This window comes from Schistocerca americana, chromosome 7 (genome assembly GCF_021461395.2).
Source record: "Schistocerca americana isolate TAMUIC-IGC-003095 chromosome 7, iqSchAmer2.1, whole genome shotgun sequence".
NCBI classification, from domain to species: domain Eukaryota; kingdom Metazoa; phylum Arthropoda; class Insecta; order Orthoptera; family Acrididae; genus Schistocerca; species Schistocerca americana.
The window spans coordinates 313,192,724-313,220,616 of NC_060125.1; the positions used below are offsets into that span (position 1 = coordinate 313,192,724).

At 39.0% G+C, this 27,893-nt stretch overlaps 1 protein-coding gene across 1 annotated transcript in view; it reads left to right on the forward strand.

The window, feature by feature from the left end:
* The window catches only part of LOC124622145 (katanin-interacting protein-like), a 363,928-nt gene that overhangs the window by 172,783 nt on the left and 163,252 nt on the right, over positions 1–27,893 (forward strand). Inside the window, exon 7 of the mRNA XM_047147778.1 lies at positions 3,520–3,657. Coding sequence (XP_047003734.1) covers positions 3,520–3,657 — 138 coding nt within the window. The remainder of the gene's footprint in view (positions 1–3,519; positions 3,658–27,893) is intronic.

Genomic DNA, 27,893 nt, shown 5'->3' on the forward strand with positions numbered 1-27,893 from the left:
ATGCTCTTGTGCAATATCGTGTTATCTTGCTCTAGTCTCCAAGAGTGTGGCTATATGCCTCTCAGGGCTTCCACCGTTTTGTTCAAAGTCACTGTTTGTGTTTAATGTTCGTGTGACCTTCATCCGCCATTATACAAGAAAAATATGGATACAGTTCATCCAGTATTCAAATAAAAACAAACTCCACTTAATCTTTGCACCATTTCATGGCCCAACAAGACTCTGTGCAATACTGTGCCTCATGACTAAACCACCTACACAAACTGCATGTAGCTGGCACAGTTTGAACACATGGCAAATCATGTGCAGACAAATTGGAATACTGACATCTCACTGGCTATAGATAAACCTCCCTAGTATTCCCATGCAACAAAGACAAATCCGTAGGTTCTTGCTGCCTAGGAAATGGCACTTTTGGCATGCTGTGGAGGTCCTTAAGGCTCAACACGGGCACTTCCAAAGACACAAGATGAAGGCCAACAAATATTAGTCAATCACCACACTTCATCTTAGTGAACTGAAATCCATAGTTGTTGATCTTACAGTGGAGTTGCACAGATGATGTCAGCTGCTGCTCTTGCTATAGACGTGTGGGTGTGGCATCAGGCATTGACGTCTCTACCACTGGTAACCACTTGCTGACACCAGATACGTTGGTCTGGTCCCAGACTCCTGCAATAAAGGATTGCCTTCCCAAGTGCTGGTAGCTCAGTCAGTCCAGAAGCGCATGGATCTGTTCAGTTGTAATGGGCAGGTGTCCACACGGTAGTACTGCTGTGCAGAGGACAACTCATGTGATAACCATTACGTCATGTCCAGTCAGTGCCCCTGAGGTGTCGAAGCTTGTGTGGCTTGTGATGGAAAGTGATGAACAGCAGCTCTGTGAGCTGATCTCCAAAGTACTGTCATTGACATCGAAGATTTGTATCTGGGAGACTCACCCTCTAGCCGAACCTGAAGTACTCGTTTTCATGTAGAGTTTGACCTGCAGCCCCCAGTTAGGAGTCAGAGGCCGGCAGTGTCATTGTTGGTTGCAGGAATGAGGTGAGCAACAAAAGTATGTCCTCCTCACAAGGGTGGATGGCTAACAGCTTCTTGGCCCGCTGGTCAAACCTCCAGTAGGCCAGCAAGTTGGTGACACTCTTGTATCTCATCAGTGATGACCCAGAACTTGACACTGCAGTGTAGGGTGACAGAGTTCTTCAAACGAGGCTTGCGACTCTGTAAAAGGTTGTATATGACCAGGCACACTTAGGGTCGACTGAAATAGACTCCCCTGCATCACATGACAGCTGTGACTGAGGCCACTGATTAAGAAAGATGTAGTATTTATGCTGGTACTTTCTGCATGCTGACGTCATGTGTACTTGTTTTCTGATGCAGCCACCTCTCCTATTGGCTTCATTTTCATAACTTCATCTTTCAGATGCTCTTTTTCTGCTACATCAGTGGCTGAGTATTTAGTGTTTATATTGTAACTGGGCTTTCTTATGACGCTCTGCTCCGTCACCAGTATGACTGCATCTGTCTGTTACCATGATGTCGTTATGCTTTGTTTTTAGTAGCCCTCCACTGAACGTCTTCTAAAACCTTTTAACAGTGAAATTTGAACTCAACGCACAAAAAATTAGTTTTTGTTGTATTTGGCTTATCTGTGCAAAATTTTATTTAAATTTGGAGACGATCAGATGGGGATGAAACCTAAAACATGTCCACTTGCTTGCTGTGGCCTCATAAGGCTGAGTGCACCCTGTTCCAATCCTCCTACCAAAGAAAAGTTGCTGGCTGTATTGGGAATCGAACCCAAATCCTTCTTGTGACACTCAGCCAAGCTGACCACTCAGCTATTGAAGTGGACATTTTAATTCATAGTGGCTTCATTATTACAAAAAAGATTTATTACCCAGAGAATCAGCAGAGAAGGTCATAGCTGATAATGAAAAGTAGAGTTTCACTACATCCCATTTTAAATAATTTACGTAAGAATCATCCAACTTTGGGATAATGACAGTGTATCCTTGTATCAGTACCCACTTCTGTTACTCCTTCATGTTGGGCAAAAACAAGGCACCTTTATTCATTTCAGCTTTATAAAAGTTAATATCAATAAAGATAAATTTGATTATATTTAAAACAGCAGAAATAAATTCAAGAAGAAGCAGTGCTGTTGTTTTATGATGAGGTACTGGAGTGAATGACCTCTTGTGATGATGTTTCAGCAATGTATAGTAGTGACAGTTTTATTTAGAATAAAGTAATTTTTACTGTGCTAACGTATCTTTTTAGGGAATAACTCATTCATCTAATTTTTTAATGTCCTTATCTCACCTTATCTTAGTTTATGGAAATGCTGTAAATAATTTGATACTCTTATGTGACAACTTTGTGCATGTTCCAATATTCTTTGAACATTATTCACAGAATGCTTGTAACCATTTCATCTAGCTACACCATGTGCAACATCTCCACATTGGAGTCAGTGATGCATAACTTGAGCTTTTGGTTAAATACCAGCCATGATGATGTGTTGTGAAAACTATTGTCTGATGAATGAATCCTGATGTACGCTGGATAAAATCAATAGCACACATTATGACTAGTAACTTCATCAGGACAGCTTGACATCATACAACGGAAACCAAATTCCAAGTTTGTTTCTCTGTCGTGGGCAGTAATACTGTCAAAGATAGATCCCGTTATTGTGAAGAAATGAATGACAGGACACTATTAGTCCAACAATTACAGTATATACTGTTGGTCACATGAATTGAAACATGCTTCCGTGTCCTCCAAATCCATCATACATGTTAGGCTTTGCTGTCCATAATCAGTGGACTGATTATAATAGTACTTTTATGTGGCCTCCATTGTCTCATGAACTAACATCTATAGATTTTGGTTTATGATTTGGTTGAAGGCAGAATTATATAGCAAACAAATGAAGTGTGAGATGAACTACTAGGCTACTGCAATCTTTATAAATGAATGAAGACATGTACTAAAACAAGCAGTACAACATATTCCCATAAGCCTGCAAAAGTGCATTAAAATTAATGATGGTGCTCTTGAAACTTGATTGAATTCTATCAGATTAATTGTGAATATTTTAAAATTTGTTTTGGACAGCAGTAAATTTGTAACTTGACAAATAAATTATGATCTAATAATAATGGCTAACACAGACAGACAAATTATAAAATAAACTTTTTTAGTCATTAAGATTAACAAGTATTGTTCTCCAGAACCTTTTGCAGCAGAGAATATATTTGATTGAACTTTTTTGCTTGGAATGTCCAATTCTATCATCTCTTAAAATGTTTAATTTTTTATCTATATTAGTTGGCTCATATAATATTTATTGGCTTCTAATTATGTTAGATGTCTGAAACACACCTGTTTTCCTGCAGCCTTAACTATCCATGTTCCAGATTCTCCAAATTTATGTACATTTTAAAATTGAGATTTGTATTTATCTTGCTTTCATTTTTTGTATGTGACATGAACATTATTTTTTTACAGACTATATTGTTCACTACTGATGATAGTATTCTGGAGTCTGTGTCACATTGTGACAACTCATTCACAAGTATTGTGACTCACTCAGAATTAGATGTGAATAATCACACCATTGAGAGGCCTCTCACAGCAGATACTGGGGTTAGTATTTCAGTTTCACAACATATCAGAATACATAGTAGAATTTTAAAATTCAGAGAATAAATTTTATAAGTTACGTAATAAGTTGATTTTTATGTCTAAAATCATTTCAATATATAGATTATGATTATAGTTGTAGTGTCTCTGTGTTATTATGCTTGAGACTCGGATAAGGAAACTTCTGGCAAAATGTAAATAATTTAAGCAGAAAGGAGACCACTTAGCAAATAATATAAGCATTGAGACATTCACAGATGTACAAAAAAAGATTGAAAACGTGCTTGTTTTTGGAAAAGTCCCTTAAAGAGGAAGATTGTATGTGTGCGTGCCCGGTAACCCCCCCTCCCCCCTACACACACACACACACACACACACACACACACACACAAAAATACAATACCACTATCGGAACTGACATTGCATGTTCAGCTGGCACAATGTAAGATGCACAGCTGTGAGTGTGTACTTTAAATCATTAAGGGGAGATGGAAGGCAATTTTTATCCCTATTCTGCCAGTGCTATTTACCCTTTGAATAGGTACACTTTTCAAAAGAATTGTAAGTGATGAAACAATGAAATTTTTACTGCATATATATAACATACATGCCTCAATTAACAAGTAAAATGAACATAATACCTCTTATGGTTTTTAATAAAAAAAATTATTTTTTCATTAGTAAAATTTAACTTTTTTTGTACATTAATTATTATAAAACAATTTATGATTGTTTGGTGGTTCTCAATTTACGTGCAATAACTTATTACCATCTGCAGTACAAATTGACCAAATTTCATGTTTCTAACCCCATTAGCTTGTCAAATAATGCTACCTAAAAAAAAAAAAAAAAAAAAAAAAAAAAAAAAAAAAAAAAAAAAAAAAAAAAAAAAAAAAAGAGTAGTTTTGAGAAAAATCCATTTAAAGTTTAATATTGCAATTATAGTATAGTTATTGATGAGAATACTTACCGCTAATATTTTCCTGCACCATACTGAGCATCATCTGAATCGTACTGGTCTTCTTTTCTTCTCTTGGTCCCTCTACCTGTCTGTCTGACTTCTTTTGTGCATTTTAAATTATCAATATCTGCTTTGAGGATTCTCTCTTTATCTATTTGCACCAAGGATTTTGCAACATTTCCACTAGATTTTATGCCCAATAATTCCAAAACATCCAGTTTTCTAAATACACCATCATTGAAGCATAAAATATCATCATAAACACCAAATTTGAGGGTTGTAAGCTGAACAAATACAGTTTTCGGTAAATGGCTCTAAATGACAGAATTCACACATGCATTTAAATTTTGTTTTCCCATGAAGACATTTCTTCAGCAAGGTATGTTTACAAAGGTCTCTAAATGAGGATTTAATTTAATTTCATTTAATTAAATGTTGCGCATTATCTCTGCATGGCACAAAAAGGAAGGTGTGGCATTTAAATGCCAGATTGCGCAGAGTGTCAGGAAAACCATCATACCTCACAGAAAAATTGTCATATTTATATAAAACTAAAATTGTTTCACGCAGGAAAGACCAGTCATTTCAAATATGCTAAAATCTAAAAATCGAATTTTTGAGGCCCACTTGTCTTCCGTCTCCCCTTAAAGGATTCATTGACATCTCAACTCTTCTATTTTCAGTGAGTGGTCTTCTTGACACTTAAATCATTAGGACTTTGCATGAGTTGGATAAATGGATCTTAATAGTGGAATCATATTAGAAAAGCTTTCACAGGGTATGTGTCAAAATATTACAGTTTATCAAATTACCACTGCTAAATTGACAGAGACTAGAGAGTTCAAAGTTCAGGTACATATATCATGCAGTGGTTTTAATCGCTAAGTATATATTTATGGGAGGATGAGTTCCTTTGCTTTATTTGGAGATAAAATTTTGCAGATTTCATGTGGCATGTCACAACTGTGTGCTTGATTGGGGTTTGAACTAGGCTCTCTTTCTTTTATGGGCAATGTGCAACCAGTTGCACGATCTGAGTGTACTTCACTGGTCATTTTCAAGCTTCTTTCCTTTCTTTCCAAACTTTGCTGAGGACTAGCGCATTCAAGAGATTGTTTACAGATGAGTGACTCACTTTTCTGCAGCCTCATACTTGTTACTGAGAATGTGTTCCCTTACTGTATGTGTATTATTTGTGTTGATTATATATGTAAAATTAAAATTGTATGCAGGATCAGGACTCACAGGTCGTGTTTTACTATAACTGCCATCTGCGACTCCCTCGGGGACTTACTCTAAGCTCCAGCTTGTCAGGGTGCCCATTCACGTCCTTTCAAACTCTACAGTAGCTCTCCCATAGCACTGTGAGACTAGTGCTTCCAGGCTTGTGTCTGGATCCAGGTTATAGTTTGGATCTATCATACACAGTTGACTCGATGTGAACTCCTTGAACTGTAAGAGAATTCACTCTCTGCAACAACTGTGAGACTGTGGGTAACTAACTCCCTGCAGTATCCATTCTCTCAAATGTGCTAGTCTCACTGCACCATGGAAGTGCCTCAGTGGAGTGTGGAAGGAGAATGAAGAAAACTATGGCAATTTGAAGCTTTGAATCCATCTGGGAGGTGTGCTTGATACCACAGATAGTAACGTGAAACTCACAGATGTGATATTGAAACTCTTGTTTGCCACACAGTTTTAAGCTTTCACTTACTGTGTATTTACAGCACTCCAAATACTCTGCTTTACATTCAAAGCAAAGTTTCTTCATCACAATAATAATAACAGGATTTTGCAATGTGAATCTAATGCTAACTTTAGCCTCACACAACTAGCTCTCATAATGGAATGGAAACCAAGAAACAGGCAAAAAAAAGGATTCACAGCAATCTACGAGTTGAGAAGGAGCAATATTTTTGTGCTGTGTCCCAGTCTCTCAGCGATCCATGGCGAGATGTTTTCAGTGGGTGATAGATCTAGGGAATGTGCTGGTCAGTGTAACAGTCAAACATCCTCTGCCTGTGTAACAGTCAAACATCCTCATTATTAAGGTAGGTCAGGAAACAGTCTTGTGCTAACTTGCTGAAAAATATTTCATGGAGACTTTGAAGATAGGACACAGCTACCGACCTTCCCATAATAACATAACAGCTGCTGCCCATATATATTATCAGCTGTGTGAATCAGATTTGCAAACGTGACATGGTGCCTCTCCTGCATCCATTGGTGTCAATGAATGCACCACTGCCAATGCCTCTATTTGTTGGCACATCAAGGCAAGACACAATAATGGTCATTGTGCTTATGTTGTGATGCTCCATGCATCATTGTACTGTCCTTATGGATACTTGATCTGCTGCAAAGAAACTCATTTCCTGATTTGAGACACATGATGATCCTGCACGGCAGAATGAAAAATATTTCTGTCCTCTCTGGTGCTAGTTGCATGAGGCCATTGAGATTCTACATGGGATTGAGTCTGGTCAGTCTGAACCCACCAATTCCAATTCTCAAAACAGGTGGGGGATATCAGCTAACATGAACAGCAATATTGTTGAACAATAAATGTTAGTTTTGGTAGACTGCATTCTTGACACTGTCAAAATTTGAAATGTTCTCATAGACATTTCTCCCTCTTACACAGGGCATAATATGATCCTATCATAAACAGTCAGCTTTCAAATGTGATTTCTGAGTGAGAAACTTACCATGTAGTCTTTTCTTACTGATGTTGTGCCACATTCTATATTGTCTTAATGAAGTAGGATCAGGTCATTTACCAAACCGCCAGGTTTGTTCACAGTCATATGGCATACGTGATTCAGTTTATCTACTGCAGACATGGCATACTTTGTTTAAATAGTACGGTACTCATTCTGTATTAAAAATAATATCTCTTGCACATTGTCAACTTATGTTTAGATAATTCTTGTGGAATCTGTCATCTGTTACACACAATTTGTTAACATCCAGTGGCAGTTCTATGACAGCAGAGTTGTGAATATATGCCTGATCAGCAGTTTTTGTTAGGAACGAAAAATCAGAATCAGATGGGATACTTATTCTAAGGGGTAAATGGAAGGACACTTTGGTTCATACCTATCATGTTTATTTTTGAGTACTGATGATAAAACTCAAGGCTAGTCTTGTAAATCTATATGCAATATAAGTTTCTTTTGCACCAACTGACAGAAAAAATGGCAAAATTCAGATATGTATGATCTAATTGAGGAACTGCTCAGAATAACAAAGAAACATGTTAATGGAAGACTTCAGTGCTTGAGCAGGAGGCACCAACCTAAACTGAAAATGAGCTGGTATATTTGGATCAAGAAAGAGCCAAAAAGGTCCTAGATTTTTAGAACGCAATGACATGGTGTTAATGAACATTTAGTTCAGAGTTGCTAAGAGGAAATTCTAAATAATGAAGGTGCAGCTGAAGTAATTAGAACTAAGACAGGCAAAGTAAGCTATGAAATTGTAAGTTTTGTGCAAATAAAAAGATTTGTCACTGGACTGGCAGGCAGTGTACCAGGAAAAAGAAGCTTAAACCAAGAAAGTGTTTGATGGCACAAGAAACACTGATCTGTTAAAAGAAAGAAATTGAGGTACCAAGAAGGATAGCTACATCAACCAGGTGCTATCGTTAGTACATGATTATGAAGCTTCTTATTCAAAGCAGTAATGATGTACACACAATAGTCACATCTGTCACCATTATGGAGGGTCACTCTGAGTGGGATGTTAAGCTGTCGAGTTCATACCCGTAGTGGAGAAACATTGCACACAGTCTGTAGATGTCACAGAAGCTGTGTAGTTACAGCTATTGTTGTCACAGCAGTTTTCAGGCTAATATATCTGATGTAAACTCAGTAGAAATCTTAATAAATGAAGCTCTAAATGCAGTGCAGAGTTACAGAAAAATGCTTTCATATCCATTTTGATATTGTAGGCTAACAGAAACTAGGCAGCAAATTTCCTGCACAGTGAAACATCATAGGTGAAAGGTGGACTCGAAAGATGGTCTCACCTATGGATAATCTTATTGGATCAGAAAATGTGTGGGTCCAGTTCATTAAAACTTGATGTACTCCATTTGCACTGATCCACTTGTTGGCAGTTAATATCATAGGGATATATAGTAGTGTGAATCAGTTTTTCCTATGTACTTATGTCACATTAACTCAGTGTTTTCTTTTGAGCACAGTATTGAGGAAGACAACTCATATTCATATGTTAACTTAATCTTTAGGAGAAGAGAGCTGATATGGGGTAGGAAAAAAATTCAATCTCTGAGTGGTATGGGGAAATACAACAAAGGCGTAGTCTACATGTATATAAAAAAAGAAGTGGGTTTTGGGTCCACTGAGCGAGTTCTACTTAAAGATTAATAATTATGGAGGCAGAGAATTTCTCATAACAGTACAGCTGATCTGTTTGAAAAACTGCCCATTGACAGTTACACTTGCCAAATCCAGTTAGTCACATTTTTACCAGTGTTTGTACTTACCTGCAGCATGATTGATATTTGTACCTGAGTAAAATAAGATCACTAGATAATGTTAATCACACATCGGTGGATTCAACAACGTCTTGCAAATGGCAGGTATTTATCAAACTTTTGTTATGAAATGTTTAGAGATAACTAATGTGCTGTTTAGTCTTGTTCTGTGTATTAACTGTAAGTCTGATAAAAATCTCATGGAAAGAAATAAGTTGTAAATCACTGATTTCTGTATGTTGAGGACACTTGCACTGTGTTTATGCCAATCATTGCAGCAGAGCTATAGTTGCTGGGGCTTTCCTGATTGAATGCACTTCATAAATTCAATTATTGATATAAGGATTAACCGTGGAAAAATTCACAATGGTAAAATGAATTTAAATGGTCAAAAATGCCCAAAATAATTTAATAGTAATAATGTTTTCATATGGCCCAATGACATAGGGCAAGTCCAGTTGGACGAAACCTCTGTGACACTTGTCCCTAATCTATGTCAGTAATCTTACTGGAAAAAGGAAACCTACAGTTTAATGTGGAATCTAAACTGCATGTTGCTGCTGGTGAATCTTCACATCATAGAGAGGTGAAGGCTAGGTAAAAAGCAGACTGAAATGTGTTATGGTATGACAGGGATTCAATCCCATGAGCTTTCGTTTACAACTAGACAGCCTGCCTGACAAGTCTGTGTAGACACTCACACTTACTGACAGACATGCATTATTGGAGTGTCATTTTTTGGAACTTTTACTGTGATTATGGTGTCTTGTTAATATTCTGCTGACATTGTACTCAGAATCTTGTAATTTAATTCGACAGATAAAAAAATCTACTTACCAGTTGGCAGCAGGAGAATACACACATAAAAGAAGGTTATACTTATGGAAAGTTTTGGAGCCAGTGGCTACCTCTTCTGGCAGAAGGGTTGTAGGGGAAGGAAGAAGGGTGAAGGAAAAGGACTTGCGAGGTTTAGGAAAAGGGTTAGACGTTGGAAAAGTCACCCAGAACCACCCATTAGGGGAGACTTACTGGACAGGATGACAAGGAAAGACTGATTGCTGGGGACTGCACCAGACACAATTTGAAAACCTAAGAGCTTAAGGTGGAAGACAGGAGAAAATGCAAGACAGAGATTACTGCTAAACCATCGTGCATGAGTTAATAAGTGCGAAAAGGTAGGTGCACTGAATGTAACCGAGGTGGGTGGGGGAAAAATAGACAGGTCAGAAAATGAAAGATGTAGAAAACTAAAACAGAGTGAAGAAAGAAGTAGTTACGGTGAAGAAATGCTGAGATGGGAAAAATTGATGTAAATTAAGACCTGGTAGGTGGCGAGAACTGAGGACAAGTTGTAGCCCTAGTTCCCACCTGTGGAGTTCAGAGAAACTGGTGTCTGGGGAGGAAGCTCAATGACACCTGTGATGAAACAGGCACTGAGGTCACGACTGTCATGTTGTAGAGTATGCTCTGCAATAGGATATTGTTTGTTGCCAGTATACACCCTCTGCCTGTGCCCATTTATCCTAACTGATAACTTGGTGCTAGTCATGCCAATATAAAAGACCAAACAGTGTTTGCATAACAGCTGTTATATGACATGTTGTTTCACAGGTGGCTCTCCGTTTGATAGTATATGTTTTTGTATTTAGTGGGCTTGTGTAGGTGATGGTAGGAGGGTGCGTAGGGCAAGTCTTCAGTGGAGGCGGTCACAGGCGTAGGAGCCATAGGGTAGGGAGATGGGTGCAGAAGGAGCATAGGGACTGAAAAGGATATTGTGGAGATTGGGAGGTTGATGGAAAGCTGTTTCAGGTGTGGGGGGAAAAATCTCAGACAGAATGGATCTCATTCAGGCATGATTTTGGGAAGTCATGGCCTTGTTGAAGTAGCTGATTAATACATTCAAGACCATGATAACACTGAGTGACAAGTGGTGTCCTCTGAAGTTGTTTTTTGGAGGGATCAGCAGTTCCAGAATTGTATGTGATGGCCTGGAAAATCTACTTTTAAACTAGGCTCATGGGGTGATTACGTACAGTGAGGGCTGAGGTGAGAATGTTGGTATGTTGGTGTAAAGAGCCTGCATTCAAACAAATGCATTTGCCAATGGCAGGGCAGTATGGGAGAGAATGTTTGACATGAAATGGATAGCAACTGTCAAAATGTGAGCACTGTTTCTTGTTAGTAGGTTTAATGTTGACATAGTGTGTAGCTGGCCTCCAGTGAAGACAAGATTAGTATCAAGGAGGTGAGGTGAGGATGACCTGCTAAAATTCCCGGAATCTCTAAATACCTTCCCTCAGTTAAATTTCACATGACCCTATTCCAAGTATCATGCCACTTGATGTTGATCTCGCCTTACCTGAGGCCAACCACACACATTTGTCCACATTAAACTTACTAACAAACAACAGTACTTACATTTGGACAGTTACCAACCTTTTCATGTCAAATATTCTCTCGCATACAGAATTGGCATTTGAGGCAAACATATTTGTTTGGATGCAGAGTCTTTACAGCAATGCACCACCATTCTCACCTCAGCCTTCCCTGGACATTATTACCCCAAGAGCCAAGTTGAAAGCAGATTTCCCGGGCCATCACAACATCCTGGTGTTTCATGTATTAATCAGCTGTTTTGACAAGGCCATGACTTCCTAAAATCACGCCGCATCTTATACCAGCTGTTATGTAAACACTGTTCGGCCTTTTATATTGCCATGACTGGCACCAAGTTATCAGTTAGGATAAATGAGCTTAGAAAGAGGGTGTGTACCAGCAACACACAATATCTTGTCGTAGAGCATGTTCTACAACATAACAGTCGTGACGTCAGTGGCTGTTCCATCACACGCGCCATCTGAATTCTTCCCCTGGACACCACTTTCTCAGAACTCTGCGGGTGATAACTAGTGCTACAATGTGTCCTTGGTTCTCGCCACCCGCCTTGCCTTAATTTACGTTAATTTCTTCTGTCTCAGCATTTATTCACAGCAGCTACTACTTTGTTCACTCCGTTTCAGTTTTCTACACCTTTCATTTCCTGATCTCTTGATTTTTGCCGTCCCCCTCCCACCTCTGTTACGTTCAGTGCACTTGGCTTTTTTTTTCTTATTAACTCATGCACATTGGTTTAGCAATAATCTCTGTCTTGCATATTATCCTGTCTTCCACCTTCAATCCCTTATGTTTTCAAACCTCATCCAGTGCTGTCCGCAACAACCAGTCTTTTCTTCTCGCCCTGTCTGGTAAGTCTCCCCCAACCTGTGGTTCTCAGTGACTTTTCCAAAATCTACCTTTCTTTCTAAACCTCTTCAGTCATTTTCCTTCACCCTTTTTCCTTCCCCTTCAACCCCTCTGCCAGAAGGAAGAGCCATTGGCTCCAAAAGCTTACATAAATATAACCTTCTTTTATGTGTGTGGTTTCCTGCCATGGCTTGGTGAGTAGATTTTTTTTATCTATCCAGTTACATTGTATTGAAAAAAATTGCTTATTTTTTAATCTTATAGGATATTCTTCTACGATGAGGGGCACCTCGCTCGCCAAAGAGCATTGTTTCACTAAAAGGCTAAAACACACCTAAAAAAGGCTTGTGACCAAAGTTGCTGTGTGATACATCATATTTGTTGTTAAAGACATATGATCTCACCAGTATTAATGTTCACATGTCCTTGTGTAGGTTCCTGTGTATCGTATGCAAACTTATGGTACTTTACAATAGAAATCCACTGTGCAAATTTGTGGTTGGATACATACACTGCAAATATTAGAAAGATTAACAGTACCATCACTTTCCAAGCATTCACATCATCTCTTAGACAGTGATATTTTTCTCATTTCTATGTCAGCAGTATAGGATGAGCGGTACATCAAGCTAGTGCTAAACTTTTTGCAGAAGCCTCTTCTGAACCATTTGAAATCATACACTCATGTGCCAATTTATATGTAATTGTAAATGATATTCTTGGTTCGTAATAAAGGGAATTGAGGACAGAATGTGAAATTTGCTTCCAGAATGCTAGAAGTTAAGTTTTTCCACGTATACTGTGTGTCCCTGTTTTGTGAGCACTATGACATTCTACACTCCTGGAAATTGAAATAAGAACACCGTGAATTCATTGTCCCAGGAAGGGGAAACTTTATTGACACATTCCTGGGGTCAGATACATCACATGATCACACTGACAGAACCACAGGCACATAGACACAGGCAACAGAGCATGCACAATGTTGGCACTAGTACAGTGTATATCCACCTTTCGCAGCAATGCAGGCTGCTATTCTCCCATGGAGACGATCATAGAGATGCTGGATGTAGTCCTGTGGAACGGCTTGCCATGCCATTTCCACCTGGCGCCTCAGTTGGACCAGCGTTCGTGCTGGACGTGCAGACCGCGTGAGACGACGCTTCATCCAGTCCCAAACATGCTCAATGGGGGACAGATCCGGAGATCTTGCTGGCCAGGGTAGTTGACTTACACCTTCTAGAGCACGTTGGGTGGCACGGGATACATGCGGACGTGCATTGTCCTGTTGGAACAGCAAGTTCCCTTGCCGGTCTAGGAATGGTAGAACGATGGGTTCGATGACGGTTTGGATGTAGCGTGCACTATTCAGTGTCCCCTCGACGATCACCAGTGGTGTACGGCCAGTATAAGAGATCGCTCCCCACACCATGATGCCGGGTGTTGGCCCTGTGAGCCTCGGTTGTATGCAGTCCTGATTGTGGCGCTCACCTGCACGGCGCCAAACACGCATACGACCATCATTGGCACCAAGGCAGAAGCGACTCTCATCGCTGAAGACGACACGTCTCCATTCGTCCCTCCATTCACGCCTGTCGCGACACCACTGGAGGCGGGCTGCACGATGTTGGGGCGTGAGCGGAAGACGGCCTAACGGTGTGCGGGACCGTAGCCCAGCTTCATGGAGACGGTTGCGAATGATCCTCGCCGATACCCCAGGAGCAACAGTGTCCCTAATTTGCTGGGAAGTGGCGGTGCGGTCCCCTACGGCACTGCGTAGGATCCTACGGTCTTGGCGTGCGTCGCTGCAGTCCGGTCCCAGGTTGACGGGCACGTGCACCTTCCGCCGACCACTGGCGACAACATCGATGTGCTGTGGAGACCTCACGCCCCACGTGTTGCGCAATTCGGCGGTACGTCCACCCGGCCTCCCGCATGCCCACTATACGCCCTCGCTCAAAGTCCGTCAACTGCACATACGGTTCACGTCCACGCTGTCGCGGCATGCTACCAGTGTTAAAGACTGCGATGGAGCTCCGTATGCCACGGCAAACTGGCTGACACTGACGGCGGCGGTGCACAAATGCTGCGCAGCTAGCGCCATTTGACGGCCAACACCGCGGTTCCTGGTGTGTCCGCTGTGCCGTACGTGTGATCATTGCTTGTACAGCCCTCTCGCAGTGTCCGGAGCAAGTATGGTGGGTCTGACACACCGGTGTCAATGTGTTCTTTTTTCCATTTCCAGGAGTGTATATTCTGGTGCAAAAGCCTTTAATAGGTTGGCAGAAGACATCAGATACGAAATAGCAAATCCTGAAATGTTCAAAACTAAGTGAGATATTCCTTTTCAGCCACTCATTGTACAATGTATCAGCGTATTCTGACAAGTGGTTGTAAATCACAGTTAACACTGCTGGTACAATAAAATGCAAAAACATTGAGACAAGTAGATTTTGTAGTGATCAGCACATAGAAGCATGTGCAGTTCACTTTAATTGTAGCTGTATATACATCCTCATCAAGAAATTTTGCACTGTTTATGAGTAATTTTGATTCCTTACCATGCTATGTGCTGGACAGCAGCAAGCAGTTAATAGTCTGTGGTGATATCAGTGTAGATTTTCTAAAAGATTCTTGTCTAGTAGGTAAAATTATCTGGAAACCTGCAATTTGATTCCAGTAATTAACTTTCCAAAGTGGGTGGATAAAGACAGTAGGACCCTAACTGATACTGTTTTCTTTGGTAAAGCTCAAAGCAAGAAAATAACTGCATACGGTACGTAGTAGCAAATGTCCTCTCAGATTCGTGATACGCAGTTGGTGAAGATAAATAAGGTAGTGCCTTATGGTATTGATACTCCTCAGTGGAGTTCAGGCAGAATAATTTGCAACTCCAGAACAAATCTTCTTAAGAACAGTTTACAAGAGATCACTTGGGATGGTATTTATAATGAACCAAATGCTGATATAAAGTTTAATCTGTTCCATGATGAATTCATGTCATTATTGGAAAATAGCTTTATGCATATGCTAATCAGGAAGGACATTAAGCAGCATTGAAAAAAAAAAAAAAAAACTACTCAAAATTACTAAGAAAAGTTTTTTGAATTAAGGAATGTACACATTAAGTCAGAAATAGTAATTCCAACAACAGACTTAAGGCTGTAAGGAATGTACTAAAATGTAGACTTTCACGGCCGGAAATATAATTTCCATTATAATTATCCAGGCTGTTATGCCGTGGTCGGTTGATGAATTCTGTGTCAGTTCCCAACATTTCGTCTCCGACTGTGGGAGACATTTTCAAGGGCGTCCATAGCTCGATGGAAGGTCCAACACACCCATTGGCTCGCTACTGACTGCTGCTAAATTCCGTGTCCGCGCCGCCGCGTGACTTCACATGTTTTGAAAACGTCAGTGCAATTGGCCGCTGTCTGTCGCCGTCGATCGCCGTTGCCATCACCCAGTAGTGGACGGGTGGTACACATCTTCTTTAACACCGGCATCGATATACCGTTTAATTTCACGCCCTCCTCCTTTCGGTTGAAATTATTTGGGTGTTTAGCGATTTTGATTGCCTCCCTGTAGAGCCTTTCGCAATATCCGCTTGTGGCCGCTAGTACTTGCGTCTCCTCAAAACGAATGTTGTGGTTCCCTGGCTGGAAAGCATGCTCTGCAACAGCTGATTGTTCCGTTTCTCCTCTTCTACATTTTCCCTTGTGCTCTTCCAAACGTTTAGAAACAGTTCTTTTAGTGGTACCCACATAAACATCTCAGCAGCTGCATGGGATCCTATACACTCCAGCTTTTTCCATTGGTTTTCGAGCGTCCTTGGCAGGCTTAAGGTATTCCTGTATCTTCCTGGTGGGCTTGTAAATTCCAGCCAGGGAAATTGCAGAAGAGGAGAAACGGAACGATCAGCTGTTGCGGAGCATGCTTTCCAGCCAGGGAACCACACCGGATGAAACGTTGGGAATTGACACAGAATTCATCAACCGACCACGGCATAACAGCCCGGATAATTATAATGGACATGTAAGGAATGCAGTGAAATGAGAGACAGGGCAGCCAGCCACAGAACACAATAACATCACTAAATGGAGATACTATAAATGATGTGCAACAGGTAGCAAATACGTATAATAATCATTTCTTAAATTTAGTGTAAAATGTAGGGACAAACAGTTCAAGAGAAAAATCACAGTAGCTTGTTGAAAAAGCAACTCCATAAAATTCAGTCACATAAAAGTATCAGCAACTCCTCTTCTGAAATTAAAAATAAATAAATAAATACTTATTCTGAAAGTTTCCAACAGAGTACTAAAGATTTGTTCCATGTAATAAGCCCTGTCTTATCTGAAACGTGCAATGCATCACTAATTCAAGGCAATTTTTCATGCAGATTGAAACATGCCATTGTTAAATCCCTCTATGTGAAGGTAATAGGCGAGAGATGTCAATAACTATTGACCTGTTTCACTACTAACATCATTTTCCAAAATTTTTAAGAAGCTGATGTATTCCAGAATAGTGTCCCACCATAGCAACAATAACATCCTCAGGAAATCATAGTTCAGATTTCAGAGGAGTTGATCTACTGGCAATGAGACTGCCATTTACATGTTAATTTGCCAGATATTGCAGGCATTAAATAACAAAATAGTGCCAGTTGGTATTTTCTGCAAACTACCTAAGGCATTTGACTGTGTGAATCACAGTACTCTCAGAGATAAATTGAGGTTTCATGGGATTGTAGTATAAGCTAAAAACACTGTATCAAAAAACAAACACAATTCATCCAAATGATTTTAAAATAATTTATTGTATGGGAGAGGGAGAATATTATTATGTTGAGGAGTAAGTGATTTTAGATCAATGAGACTTCTGGCAGAAGTTTTATTTTTTACAAAGCTCATAATTCATATGCAGGAGAGAGTAACTAACTGAATAACTATTCAATTATTTGACACAAAAGAAACTTGTAGTGGTACAATTTTTTCAGATTATGCACTCAAAGGTAAGTGCCAAGCTCAACAGCAAACCTTTTGCCCTTTTATTCAGGAATGCTAAACTTCATTGTCACTCTCAATTTTGAAAATGGTCGGATCCAAATTAATTTGCACCGGAGAAAGTTTTGTCTATATGCATGAAACGACTCACAGAATTAGCAGTCAGAACAGGAAAGCAGCTGCAGCAGAAAAAATCATTAAGATTAAATTGAGTAAGATGATAAATATTTAAGAGTGAGGTCATAAATTTTGATCTTGAAGCAAAATTACAAATATGCTGGGAAAACTTAAATTCGACTAGTCAACATAATGGATATGAATAAGACATTTAAATTCTGTCAGACTATATTTATTAAAATTCTGTTAGATGTGTGTAATAATCACAGAGAGACAAGCTGAAAAATGCTCCTTTTGGAGCACAACAAATATGAATATGTTCCTGTTTATTTAAAAGACTCTGTCTCAAAAGCAGGGTACCAGTTGCCTTAGTCTATCTTTCTCAGCACCCCTTAAAAATTTTTCCAAAAATTTTGACATGCAAATATATTTGCACTATTTTTTAACATGCAGCTCACCTCAAAGCCACAATAGCTCTCCTAACTGTAACTCACTCACACCCACTGTTCCACCTCTGTAAGTTGCTCATCCTCATCCACTCCCAGTAGCCCTTTCTCACTCACTCATTCAGCCCAACTCATTATCATTATCGCTTTGTGTTTCTCTGTCATTTTCTTACGTGTCACAGACACAGTCCCCTTTGTTCTGTGCTACTACTATAGTCTCCTCTCACTGTTGCAGTCTCCCTCTTGCTCTCTTTTACTGCCAATATACATTCCTTCCTTCCTATCACTACTGTCTCTTCTCACTATCACTATCTCTCTCTTCATTGTTGTCAATGTCGTATACTCTGTGTCTCATTATCACTGGCTCTCACCTACCTCCACTTCCTCTTTCTCTTTATTCCCCCCTCCCCCAACAGCACTGTCTCCTTCACTCTTTTTTATCACTATTCTTTCCCTGTCAACTATGTTCTATTGCCACTGTGTCCCTCTTTTTCATTCATACTGCTATTGTCTCCTTCACTCTTTGTGTAACACAACAACCCATTACTACCTTTTAGTATTTATTACTTTTCGATCTCTTTACCACTGCCACTGTCTTCCTGTTTCTCAGCATAAAAAAGTGCAAATGTGTTTGCATGCTAAAATTTTTGGCAATATTTTTAAAGGTGCTGGCAAAGACAGACTGAAGCAGTTGGTACCCCACTTTTCAGTTGAAGTCTGTAAATACACAGGAACATATTCACATTTTTTTACTTCGATAGGAGCATTTGTCTGCTGATTACCTTCTTTTCCCTGCTGCAGCAGGGCGTATAACTAATATGAATATAAATGTATTGGTCTGTAAAATTTAAATACTTAAGTGAAACTGAAATAACCCAAAACAAATTTTACAACACAAACTGGATTATACGACAAATAAATTTTGCATGGGGTTCCAAGATGATAACAGACACACTTTACAGCATATTTTTCTATGCTAAGTCACTTTATAAACTAAGTTTCCACTTCACATTGTATTTTGCATGTATATTTTATGTGTTAAAGTAAGGTCTTTGAACCTCTGTATCTGAAAAACAGATGAAGAAAATTTTCAAGGTTCCCCAAGATCAGGATCTTAGGAACACATCACAAAAATTACAGCCATTTGCTGTGCGTAGCCGTCTTGAATATACTGCTGTGTTTTGGAACCCAAAGGACAAAATTTTGGGGGTTTTCTTGATAATGGTAAAGATTTTTGAAAATGGGGAGTTCACTCTTCTAGGTAAATGCCTAAAGAATATGAGGTCTGTCCAAAAAATTCTGGAATGTTTCTAATTTTGCACCAATGGTGGGTTGGAACAAAATTTGATTGGGATGCACATGCCTGTGCTTAATATGTAATTACCAGAAGTTTCATTGTTATATGCCTGTTAGTTATTGTTCAGTGCTGTATTGAACAGAACATTGTGTCACACAGTTTGTGAATTTCAAGATGTAGAGTTAGTGGAACAAGACATCTGCATTAAATTTTGTGTTAAACTCAAGAAAACCTGTACAGAGACACACCAAATGATGCAGGAAGCCTATGGTGATGAGTGCTTGAGTTGTATTCGGTGTTGCAAATGGTTCACATGGTTTTCTAAGACCAAAAAAAACTTCTCTGATCAGTTCAAATTTCAAAACCGTGCTGATAGGTTTCTTTGACTTTGAACATGAATTCGTGCCACAGGGACAAACTGTTAATTGATGATACTATCAAGACATGTTGCGTTGCCTTCTAGAAAATGTGAGAAGGAAACGGCCTGAAATGTGGCGAGACAATTCGTGGCTCTTGCATCACGATAACACACCGACACATTCATCCCATGTTGGTGCATGACTATTGTACAAAAAACGAAATAACTGTGCTGCCCCATCCTCCATACTCTCCAGACCTGGCGTTTGTGGACTTTGTTTTTATTTCCAAAGCTGAAAATACCATTGAAAGGGTGAAGACTTACGCAATAGACAAGATAAAAGAAAATTCAGAAACCACACTTTTCTCAATTCAGCAAAAGGCATACCAAGACTGCATCCGGAAATGGAAATGACGTTGGGAGCAGCGTATCAATTGTGCAGGGCAGTATTTCGAAGGAGATAATTGAGAGTAAGTAAAAGTTAAGCATAGATAAATTTTGTGGACAAAGTTCCAGAATTTTTTGAATGGATCTCGTATACTATTAAAATTTGAGCAGTTTGTTTCAGCTATTTATTATTTGGATTTCATCTGATACCTAATTTCATGTGTAGAAGTAGAGTAACTTTGAACCTATGTATCTTGAAAATATATAAAGATATCAAGAAAATTTGTAAGATTGCTCATGACTGGGGTCTTAGAAAAGTATGATACAGATTTCAGCCATTTGCTAAGCATAGTCATCTTGGTATCCTCGACTGGGTTTTGGTCTGCTGGTGATGATAAAAGTATGGTAAAAAAAAGCTTTTGGAAGGTATTCTTAGGAAATACCCATTAACTAATAATGTGTGCATAAGTGCCATCAAACCCACCATACACCATACACCACATCAAATGCAAAAAGAACCAACCAGTTTGCTCCATTTGCCTAAGTGGGAGGAAGCGTTTAATCATACTGTGACCCTGTGCTGTAGGATAGTGACACAAGACAATCTTTTTGTTGAGTATACAAATGGTCCCTATACCAAGGGCTATCCAAAACATGTCCCTACCTTTTTAACACTAATAGAATCTGAGGGATGATCCCTGGAAAATCCTCTTTGTATGCACAGCACTTTGGAACATAATAGGTAGGTACAAAATTGCACAACCTTCCAACTGACAGAACAAGTGTAGAATATGGTTTTCCAACTGAAAAGTATGGTTCATTTCTCCATAATTTTTAAGGAAAATAGTACTCTGTAATGTTAGTTGTGTGCAGGTACAAAACGACAGGTGCCATATGACGGAATGCACTATGTTTAGCCTTACTGCAATTTCAATTTAATTTGAGAAAATGACTATTTATGTTCCATTTTGACATTGTTTTTTACTTACCCAAAAGGATACTATTGTTACTGAAGTGATTTTGAATATAGAGGAAAGTTGCATGTTATGGGAGAGTTCGCTAATGTGACAAAGCTGTTGGGAGGTATCAGAACATTGTGTGAAACATAGAGCAGTGACAACAAGACCATTACATAGCTGGACATTGTCAAAAATCCTTGTTTTGAAAGTGTTGAATTTCAAATTTTTTGAGTGTATGTGCATGTAGGACTTTAATATCTGAAATTGAGTATTTGATGCAACAATATTCATATGATTATATTCTTCAAAATGTATTTTTTCAGTGACTATAATGAGTTGTCTTTCAAACTGAGCAGTGTAATTATGAAGCTAGGTTTCTAGTGTAAGATAACTTATTCTCATGGGTATGCTAATCAACATCAACACACATATTCTGCAAGCCAACATACAGTGCATTGCGGAGAGTACTGCTAGTCATTTGTTTACTGCTCTTCGTGCAAATAGAGCAAGGTAAAAAACACTGTTTAAAAGCCTCCATATGAGCCCTTATGTCCTGCATCTTATTTTTGTGGTTCTTATGCAGAATGGACGTTGGTAGCAGTAGATCACTTTGAAGTTGAGCTCAAATGCCAGTTCTTTAAATTTCTGCAATAGTACCTCATGAAAAGAATGTTGTCTTCCCACTGGGGATACCCATTTGACTTCAGAAAGCATCTCCATAATAATTGTGTGCTGATAGAACCTACTGGTAACAAATCTAGCAGCACGCTTCTGGATTGCTTCGATGTCTTCCTGTAATCTGACTTGGTTGGGATTCCAAAGACTCAAACAGTACTCAAGAATGGGTCACACTAACATTCTACATGCCATCCCCTTTGTGGATGAGCTATATTTTCCCAAATTTCTCCCAATAAAAAGAAATCGAGCATTCTCCTTCCCTATTATGTACCTGACATGCTCATTTCATTTCATATTGCTTTGCAGTGTTAAGTCTAGATACTTGATCAATGCGACTTTGCCAAGCACCACCTTACTAATGCTGTATTTGAACATTTCTCCTACTCATCCTAATTAATTTACATTTTTCTACACTGAGAAGAAAGTGCCATTCATCACACCAACTAGAAATTGTGTCTAAATCAAATTGTATCATTCTTCAGTCACTGAACAATGATACCTCCTTGTACACCAGAGCCTCATCAGCAAACTGTCGTCAATTTCTGCTCACCCTGTCCATCAGATTTTCCACTTACACAGGGAATAAGAGTGGCCCTATCACACTTTCCTGGTGCACTCGTGACTGTTACCTTGTCTCTGATGAACACTCATTGTCAAGGACAATGTACTTGGTTCTATTACTTAAATAGTATTTGAGCCACTCACATATTCATCAACAATCTGAAGTGGGGCACTATGTTAAACGCTTTCCAGAAACCTAGGAATATGGAATCTATCTGTTGTCCTCCATTCATGGTTCATAGGGTATCATGTGAGAAGAGGCCAAGTTGAGTTTCACATGAATGGTGCTTTCTAAACCAATGCTGATTTGCAAACAGAAGCTTTTCTGTCTCAAAGAAATTTATTGTATTCAGACTCACCATGTGTTCAAGAATTGTGAAGTAAACTGATGTTAAGAATATTGTTCTGTAATTATGCAGTTCTGTTCATCTATGCCACTGATGCTTATTTGAATATCCTTTATAAAGGAGTCTATAAAACAATCAAACAATAGTATGTTTGTACAGTCCTTCTGCATGAACAATTTTTAAACTTGAAATTTAAAACTTCAGCTTTCCTTTCCTGTCTTCTGTTGTTACTCCAGACTGATCGGTGAGTGACTGGATAGAAGTCTTCAACCTGTTTAGTGATTTGAGGTATGTCCTCAATTTTCTCAGATTCTCAGCAAGATCTATTGCCAAAGGATGATAATGGAAGTTGTTGTATACTTCATACATTGATCTTACAGACACACGAATTTCTACTAACTTTTGCCTGTAAACATTTGTGCATTCTTTTTTGAATCAAGAGTGCAACAGTCTCTATTCCCTCAGCATTTTCCAAATTTGATTATTAAGAGACAGAGAGTCTTTTCCATTCTTAATCCACTTGGGACAAATGTCTCCGGAGCATGGTTTACAATCAATTTAAATTTTGCCCATAATTCCTCTATGTCCATCATATTGGAGCTAAATGATGATCATTCATTGTGTGAGTGGGATTCTAACAAGTGCTGGTCTGCTTTTTCTAGCATGAATACTATCCTAGCCTTCTTGACGGATTAGTTAACTGTAGTAACCGTTGTCTCTGTGATGATGTCACAATTCTTAATCCCTGCTTGTATACTGACACAGTTGATAAGGTCAGGCCTGTTCATGGCTACAAGTTCCAAAATTTTCCATTGTGTGTGGGTTGTCTAATTAGTTGTTCAATGCGGTTTTCAGAAAATATGTTCAGAAGTACTTCACAAGACTGTCTGTCCGTACCACTTGCAGTGAATCTATAGCTTCTCAGTTTATACTTGATAGATCAAAGTCTCCTCCAACTAATACTGCATGGGCATTTCTGGGTATTTTTCACTACAGAGCATAGAATTTCCTCGAATAATATGACACTGTTACAGAGGAATGTGTCCAAATAATTTCACAGTCAGACTCAGTTTTGACTTCGACAGACACAATCTTTTTGTTGACAGCAATGAATGTTCCCTCTCCTATAGCACCTAATCTGTTTTTTCAATATATGTTCCATTTCTTGCTAAATATTTCTTGGGTTTCAGCAAGCTCTTGAGTCTGAGAATAATTTGATTGTGACAACTTTCCCAGAGCGCAGTAAGTTCAGGAACTTTGTTATGGATACTTCAGCAATTTATTGTTAAAATTTTGGCGGTTGAAGTGTGTCTACTTCCTACATGTCCTGATTTTTCTCTCCGCGCATTGGCTGCCGAAGATTCATCAGAGGAATTCAACAACCACCTAGCCTAAGAAAATCACATGCACACGTGTGGAAGTGCTCCGCCACCCAAGTAGCTGCTTCCTTTGCATAATGCACACCTGACCTATCAAGGGGAGTCCTACAACTCTCCATCCCATAACACAGGTCCAGAAATCTGCAGCCATGTCCATCACAAAATCAACGGGATCTCTGGTTGAGACCCTCTTCTCGGTTCCAAACCAAAGGACCCCAGCTGACACTGGGTACGATGTTTCAAATTCTGAGCTCTGCTTGCAACCTGTGAGTGAGGCCAGCTCACATATTAGGACACAATATCTCATATTAGGGTAACTTTATTGACACCCAAGTAGCTGGAGTCTGTCTCATATTAGGGTAACTTCATCTTGCCACCACAATAGTTGGATTCAGATTCATGTTTTCACTAAGTGGTCTGACAATTTTGTGAACATTGTGAAGCCATCTGTTGATGATCCTGTCTTTACTGATACTTGTTGGACATCATATCACATTTGTGTAACAGCAAAAGCACGTGAAAACAGTTTAAACATCACCCCATTCCCTGCATAAAATTCATTTGTCAATTTAAAATGCATTACCCCCAGGAAATAGTGACCTGGTGGGTAAATAACCCCTGTCAAATAGCAACCTTATATTACATTATGAGGTTATTTGGAGGCACCTACTTGAGAACAGTAACTATGGAAAATCTTATAAACGATCACTGGGGAATGGGACTCTTCCAGTGTAACAAGTGTATACCCAGAGACAATTATTTAACGATACTCCAGGAGTTTGAAATACAAGATGCAAACAACAGAGTGTGTTTGGATCCAGTTGATACCTGGACAGTTCCCAGAATCAGCAAGCTACATCAAGAGCCATATGATGTAGCAAAATCAACATGCTCTGAATCTGTTAAGTAGCTAACATCGTCTCCATAAAGAGATCTTTTGAAATAGTTCATAGATATGAAAACTGTAGTGAATCACACAAGAGAGTAGGGAAAGTGTTGTTCGTGAAAAATAAAAAGAGAAAAATATGGCAGTCACTTGGAGTCCGATACAAATTTAATTGAGAACAATGCTGCAGATGTGGAGTCTGAAGGGGAAGAAGAAGAAGAAAACAGTGAATGCATATCCTGAAGTGGTCATTTCTGTGTAGACTAACATAGAGAAATGGGCACAGCATATGTAATGCTATACTTGGGCTTCAAAAGAACATTAACTTGAAAAAGAGCTTTTGTATGGCTTGCTTGCACTTCTTTTGCAGAACAAATGCAGGGAACCTTGGACAGATAGTAAGGAAGAGAAAATTACTGCTTTAGAGTTTACCTATTCTTATATTAGTTAATATTAAGTGTTTTCTCTGATTATCTTGTATTACGACACTATCTCTATTCAAATTGACTTGTTTGCGTTTTTCTTCAATTTTACATTTATTCTTAAATAGAATGAATTCAATAAATAAAACATAAAGTGCAATGATTCCATGTAGATTTCCAATTAACAAACCTACAGTTGTATCAAATGTTGTAATATGAGAGCTGTCTAGAAAGTAACAGATCTTTTGGTCTGTCGCAGCGGTTGGCGAGGCTACAGCCACTGTCTTGGTGTCGTAACATTCCTAAACTAAGTACGCATCCAGCAATTGTAGCATGTGGTCTGTATTTCTGCTGCATGCTTTCTGTGACATGTTAAAATGTGCACTACAATAGAAAATCCTGCCACTTGTGAGGTGTGTTCTGTGATTAGGTTTTTGTTGGCAAACTTCAAACCAATTGAAATTTGTCGTGACCTGTGTACAGAAAAGGAATAATATGAAAGTTGAAGGAGACAATGGTGCATTAATTTTAAAAATGGCCATACCAATGTTCACAATGGGGACTGCAGTGGTAGGTCTAGTCTTGTGACTGGTAAACTGGTGATCAGAAGGAACACCAAAAATTGTGAAAAATCATTGTTTCATGATTACAGAACTTCAATATTTTCCCCAAATTTCACAGAATTTGGTGTGTGAAATTGTGGCAGAGAAGCTTGGTTACCGTATTTACTCGAATCTAAGCCGCACTCGAATCTAAGCCGCACCTGAAAAATGATACTCGAAATCAAGGAAAAAAATTTTTCCCAAATTTAAGCCGCACCGGAAATTTGAGATTCGAAATTCGAGGGGAGAGAAAAGTTTTAGGTCGCACCTCCAAATTGAAACAAAATTGGTCCATTGTAGTATGAGACACAATTTAGGTCGAATGAATGATGATACAGCTACAGTAGTTTGGTTCGAGTCGTAAGCTTAGCAGTTAAGCTTTACCAGGTAGCCATTGCCATGCGTCAGGCACTCCGTCCGTATTTATACGGGTACCCTTCCTTTTTCATGTGCTTCGTCTGGGTTGAATTGATTGCTTATTTTTCTTTGATCTGATAAGAGCCGTTACTTTGTTATAGGTGTTTACGTCACTCTAAGCTGAAAATGCATTATTGTACTGTGTCACGCATTGTTTTTCGCATTCTGATAATGAGTGTTTACGACCTGTCACCGCTCGCGGCATGGCTTGCTTTTGTACGCGCTACCGCCGCTTCCAATTGAAAAATAAATAAATAAATAAAATCGTCTCATAAGCGAAACAAAGGCAAGAGACTGCAATTTGTTGTTACTTACTCTGCTGCTTTCTTTGATAATGATCAACAAGAACCAAATAATAGACTGCGTGTGATAGAAGATGTTTTGAAGGAGAGTTTAGCGAAAATTTTTCTCCGTTTGAATATCTTTGCAGATGCCTCTTTAGTGCATTACCTTCTGCACAGAAATTAGAGTCATCTTAGATTTAAAAATCTAGTCAGTTGTCGTGCTTCATTTCTGACTGCATCTCTAATTGGTGTAAGAATAATACTAATATAAACATGGCATGATATGTACATTCTTCCGCGATTGCTGTTGTCTCACTCTAGTTTCGTAGTTTATTAGGCAGACAGGATTTAAATGAAGTAGCAGCAAACACAAAAGAATACATGGCAAAATGTTTATATTCGTATTATTCTTATGATGAAGATAATATTGCATGTGATTCACAATTCGTAAAAGTTCCTATTAGCAACCATCTCTTGTCACAGGTAGGAAAAAATTCAGAACGTAGAGTTGGCCGTATTGACAAACATCCCAAACAGTCTTGCCAGTCGGATTTTTGTAGTACATTGAAAGGTTGCTACATTCGAAGATGAACAATATGGAATTTGTATTTACTTCGTTGGATAATGTATGAAAATGCAGTGGTCGAAACTCGGGGCGGAGAAAAAAGCTCGTCTTCCACCTTTTTCTTTTTAATTTATTTACTGACGCAGAGGTTTTGGCGTCAGTATTTATCTTTGTGCCTGCAAAGCATGCCTGTGTAGCGCTACATATATTCGACGGCAGAAGTTACTTGTGGCGGCACCTACCAACATTTTACAGAACTTCTGCTTACTTAGCACTCGATTCTAAGCCGCAGGCGGTTTTTTGGATTACAAAAACCGGAAAAATAGTGCGGCTTAGATTCGAGTAAATACGGTACCCCAAATTTTGTGCTAAGTGCATTCCCAAAATCAATGGATGACCACAAAGAACAGAGACTGGCTGCAGCACTGGCCTTCCTCGAAGATTACAAGAAACAAAAAGGCAGTTAGTGGAAGGAGGACACATAAATTCTCCCAATAAACTGAGGAAATGTTTGCAAATGCTGTCAGCAAGGAAGATCATTGCTATTGTGTTTTGGGATTTTAAAGGAGTGATTCTCATTGGTTTCCTTGAACATGGCAAACAATCAAATCAGAGAGGTACTGTCAAACACTGACAAATTTAAGGTTGGTAATACAAAACAAATATCTTGGAAAGCTTAGTACAAAAGTTTTGTTTTTTCATGACAATGTATATCCACAAATTGCCAGTCATACCCAAGGGATCCTATGGGTTTTGGATGGGAGGTGCTTGACCACCCACTGTACAGCCTAGATTTTGTGCTGAGTGACTACCTCTTCTT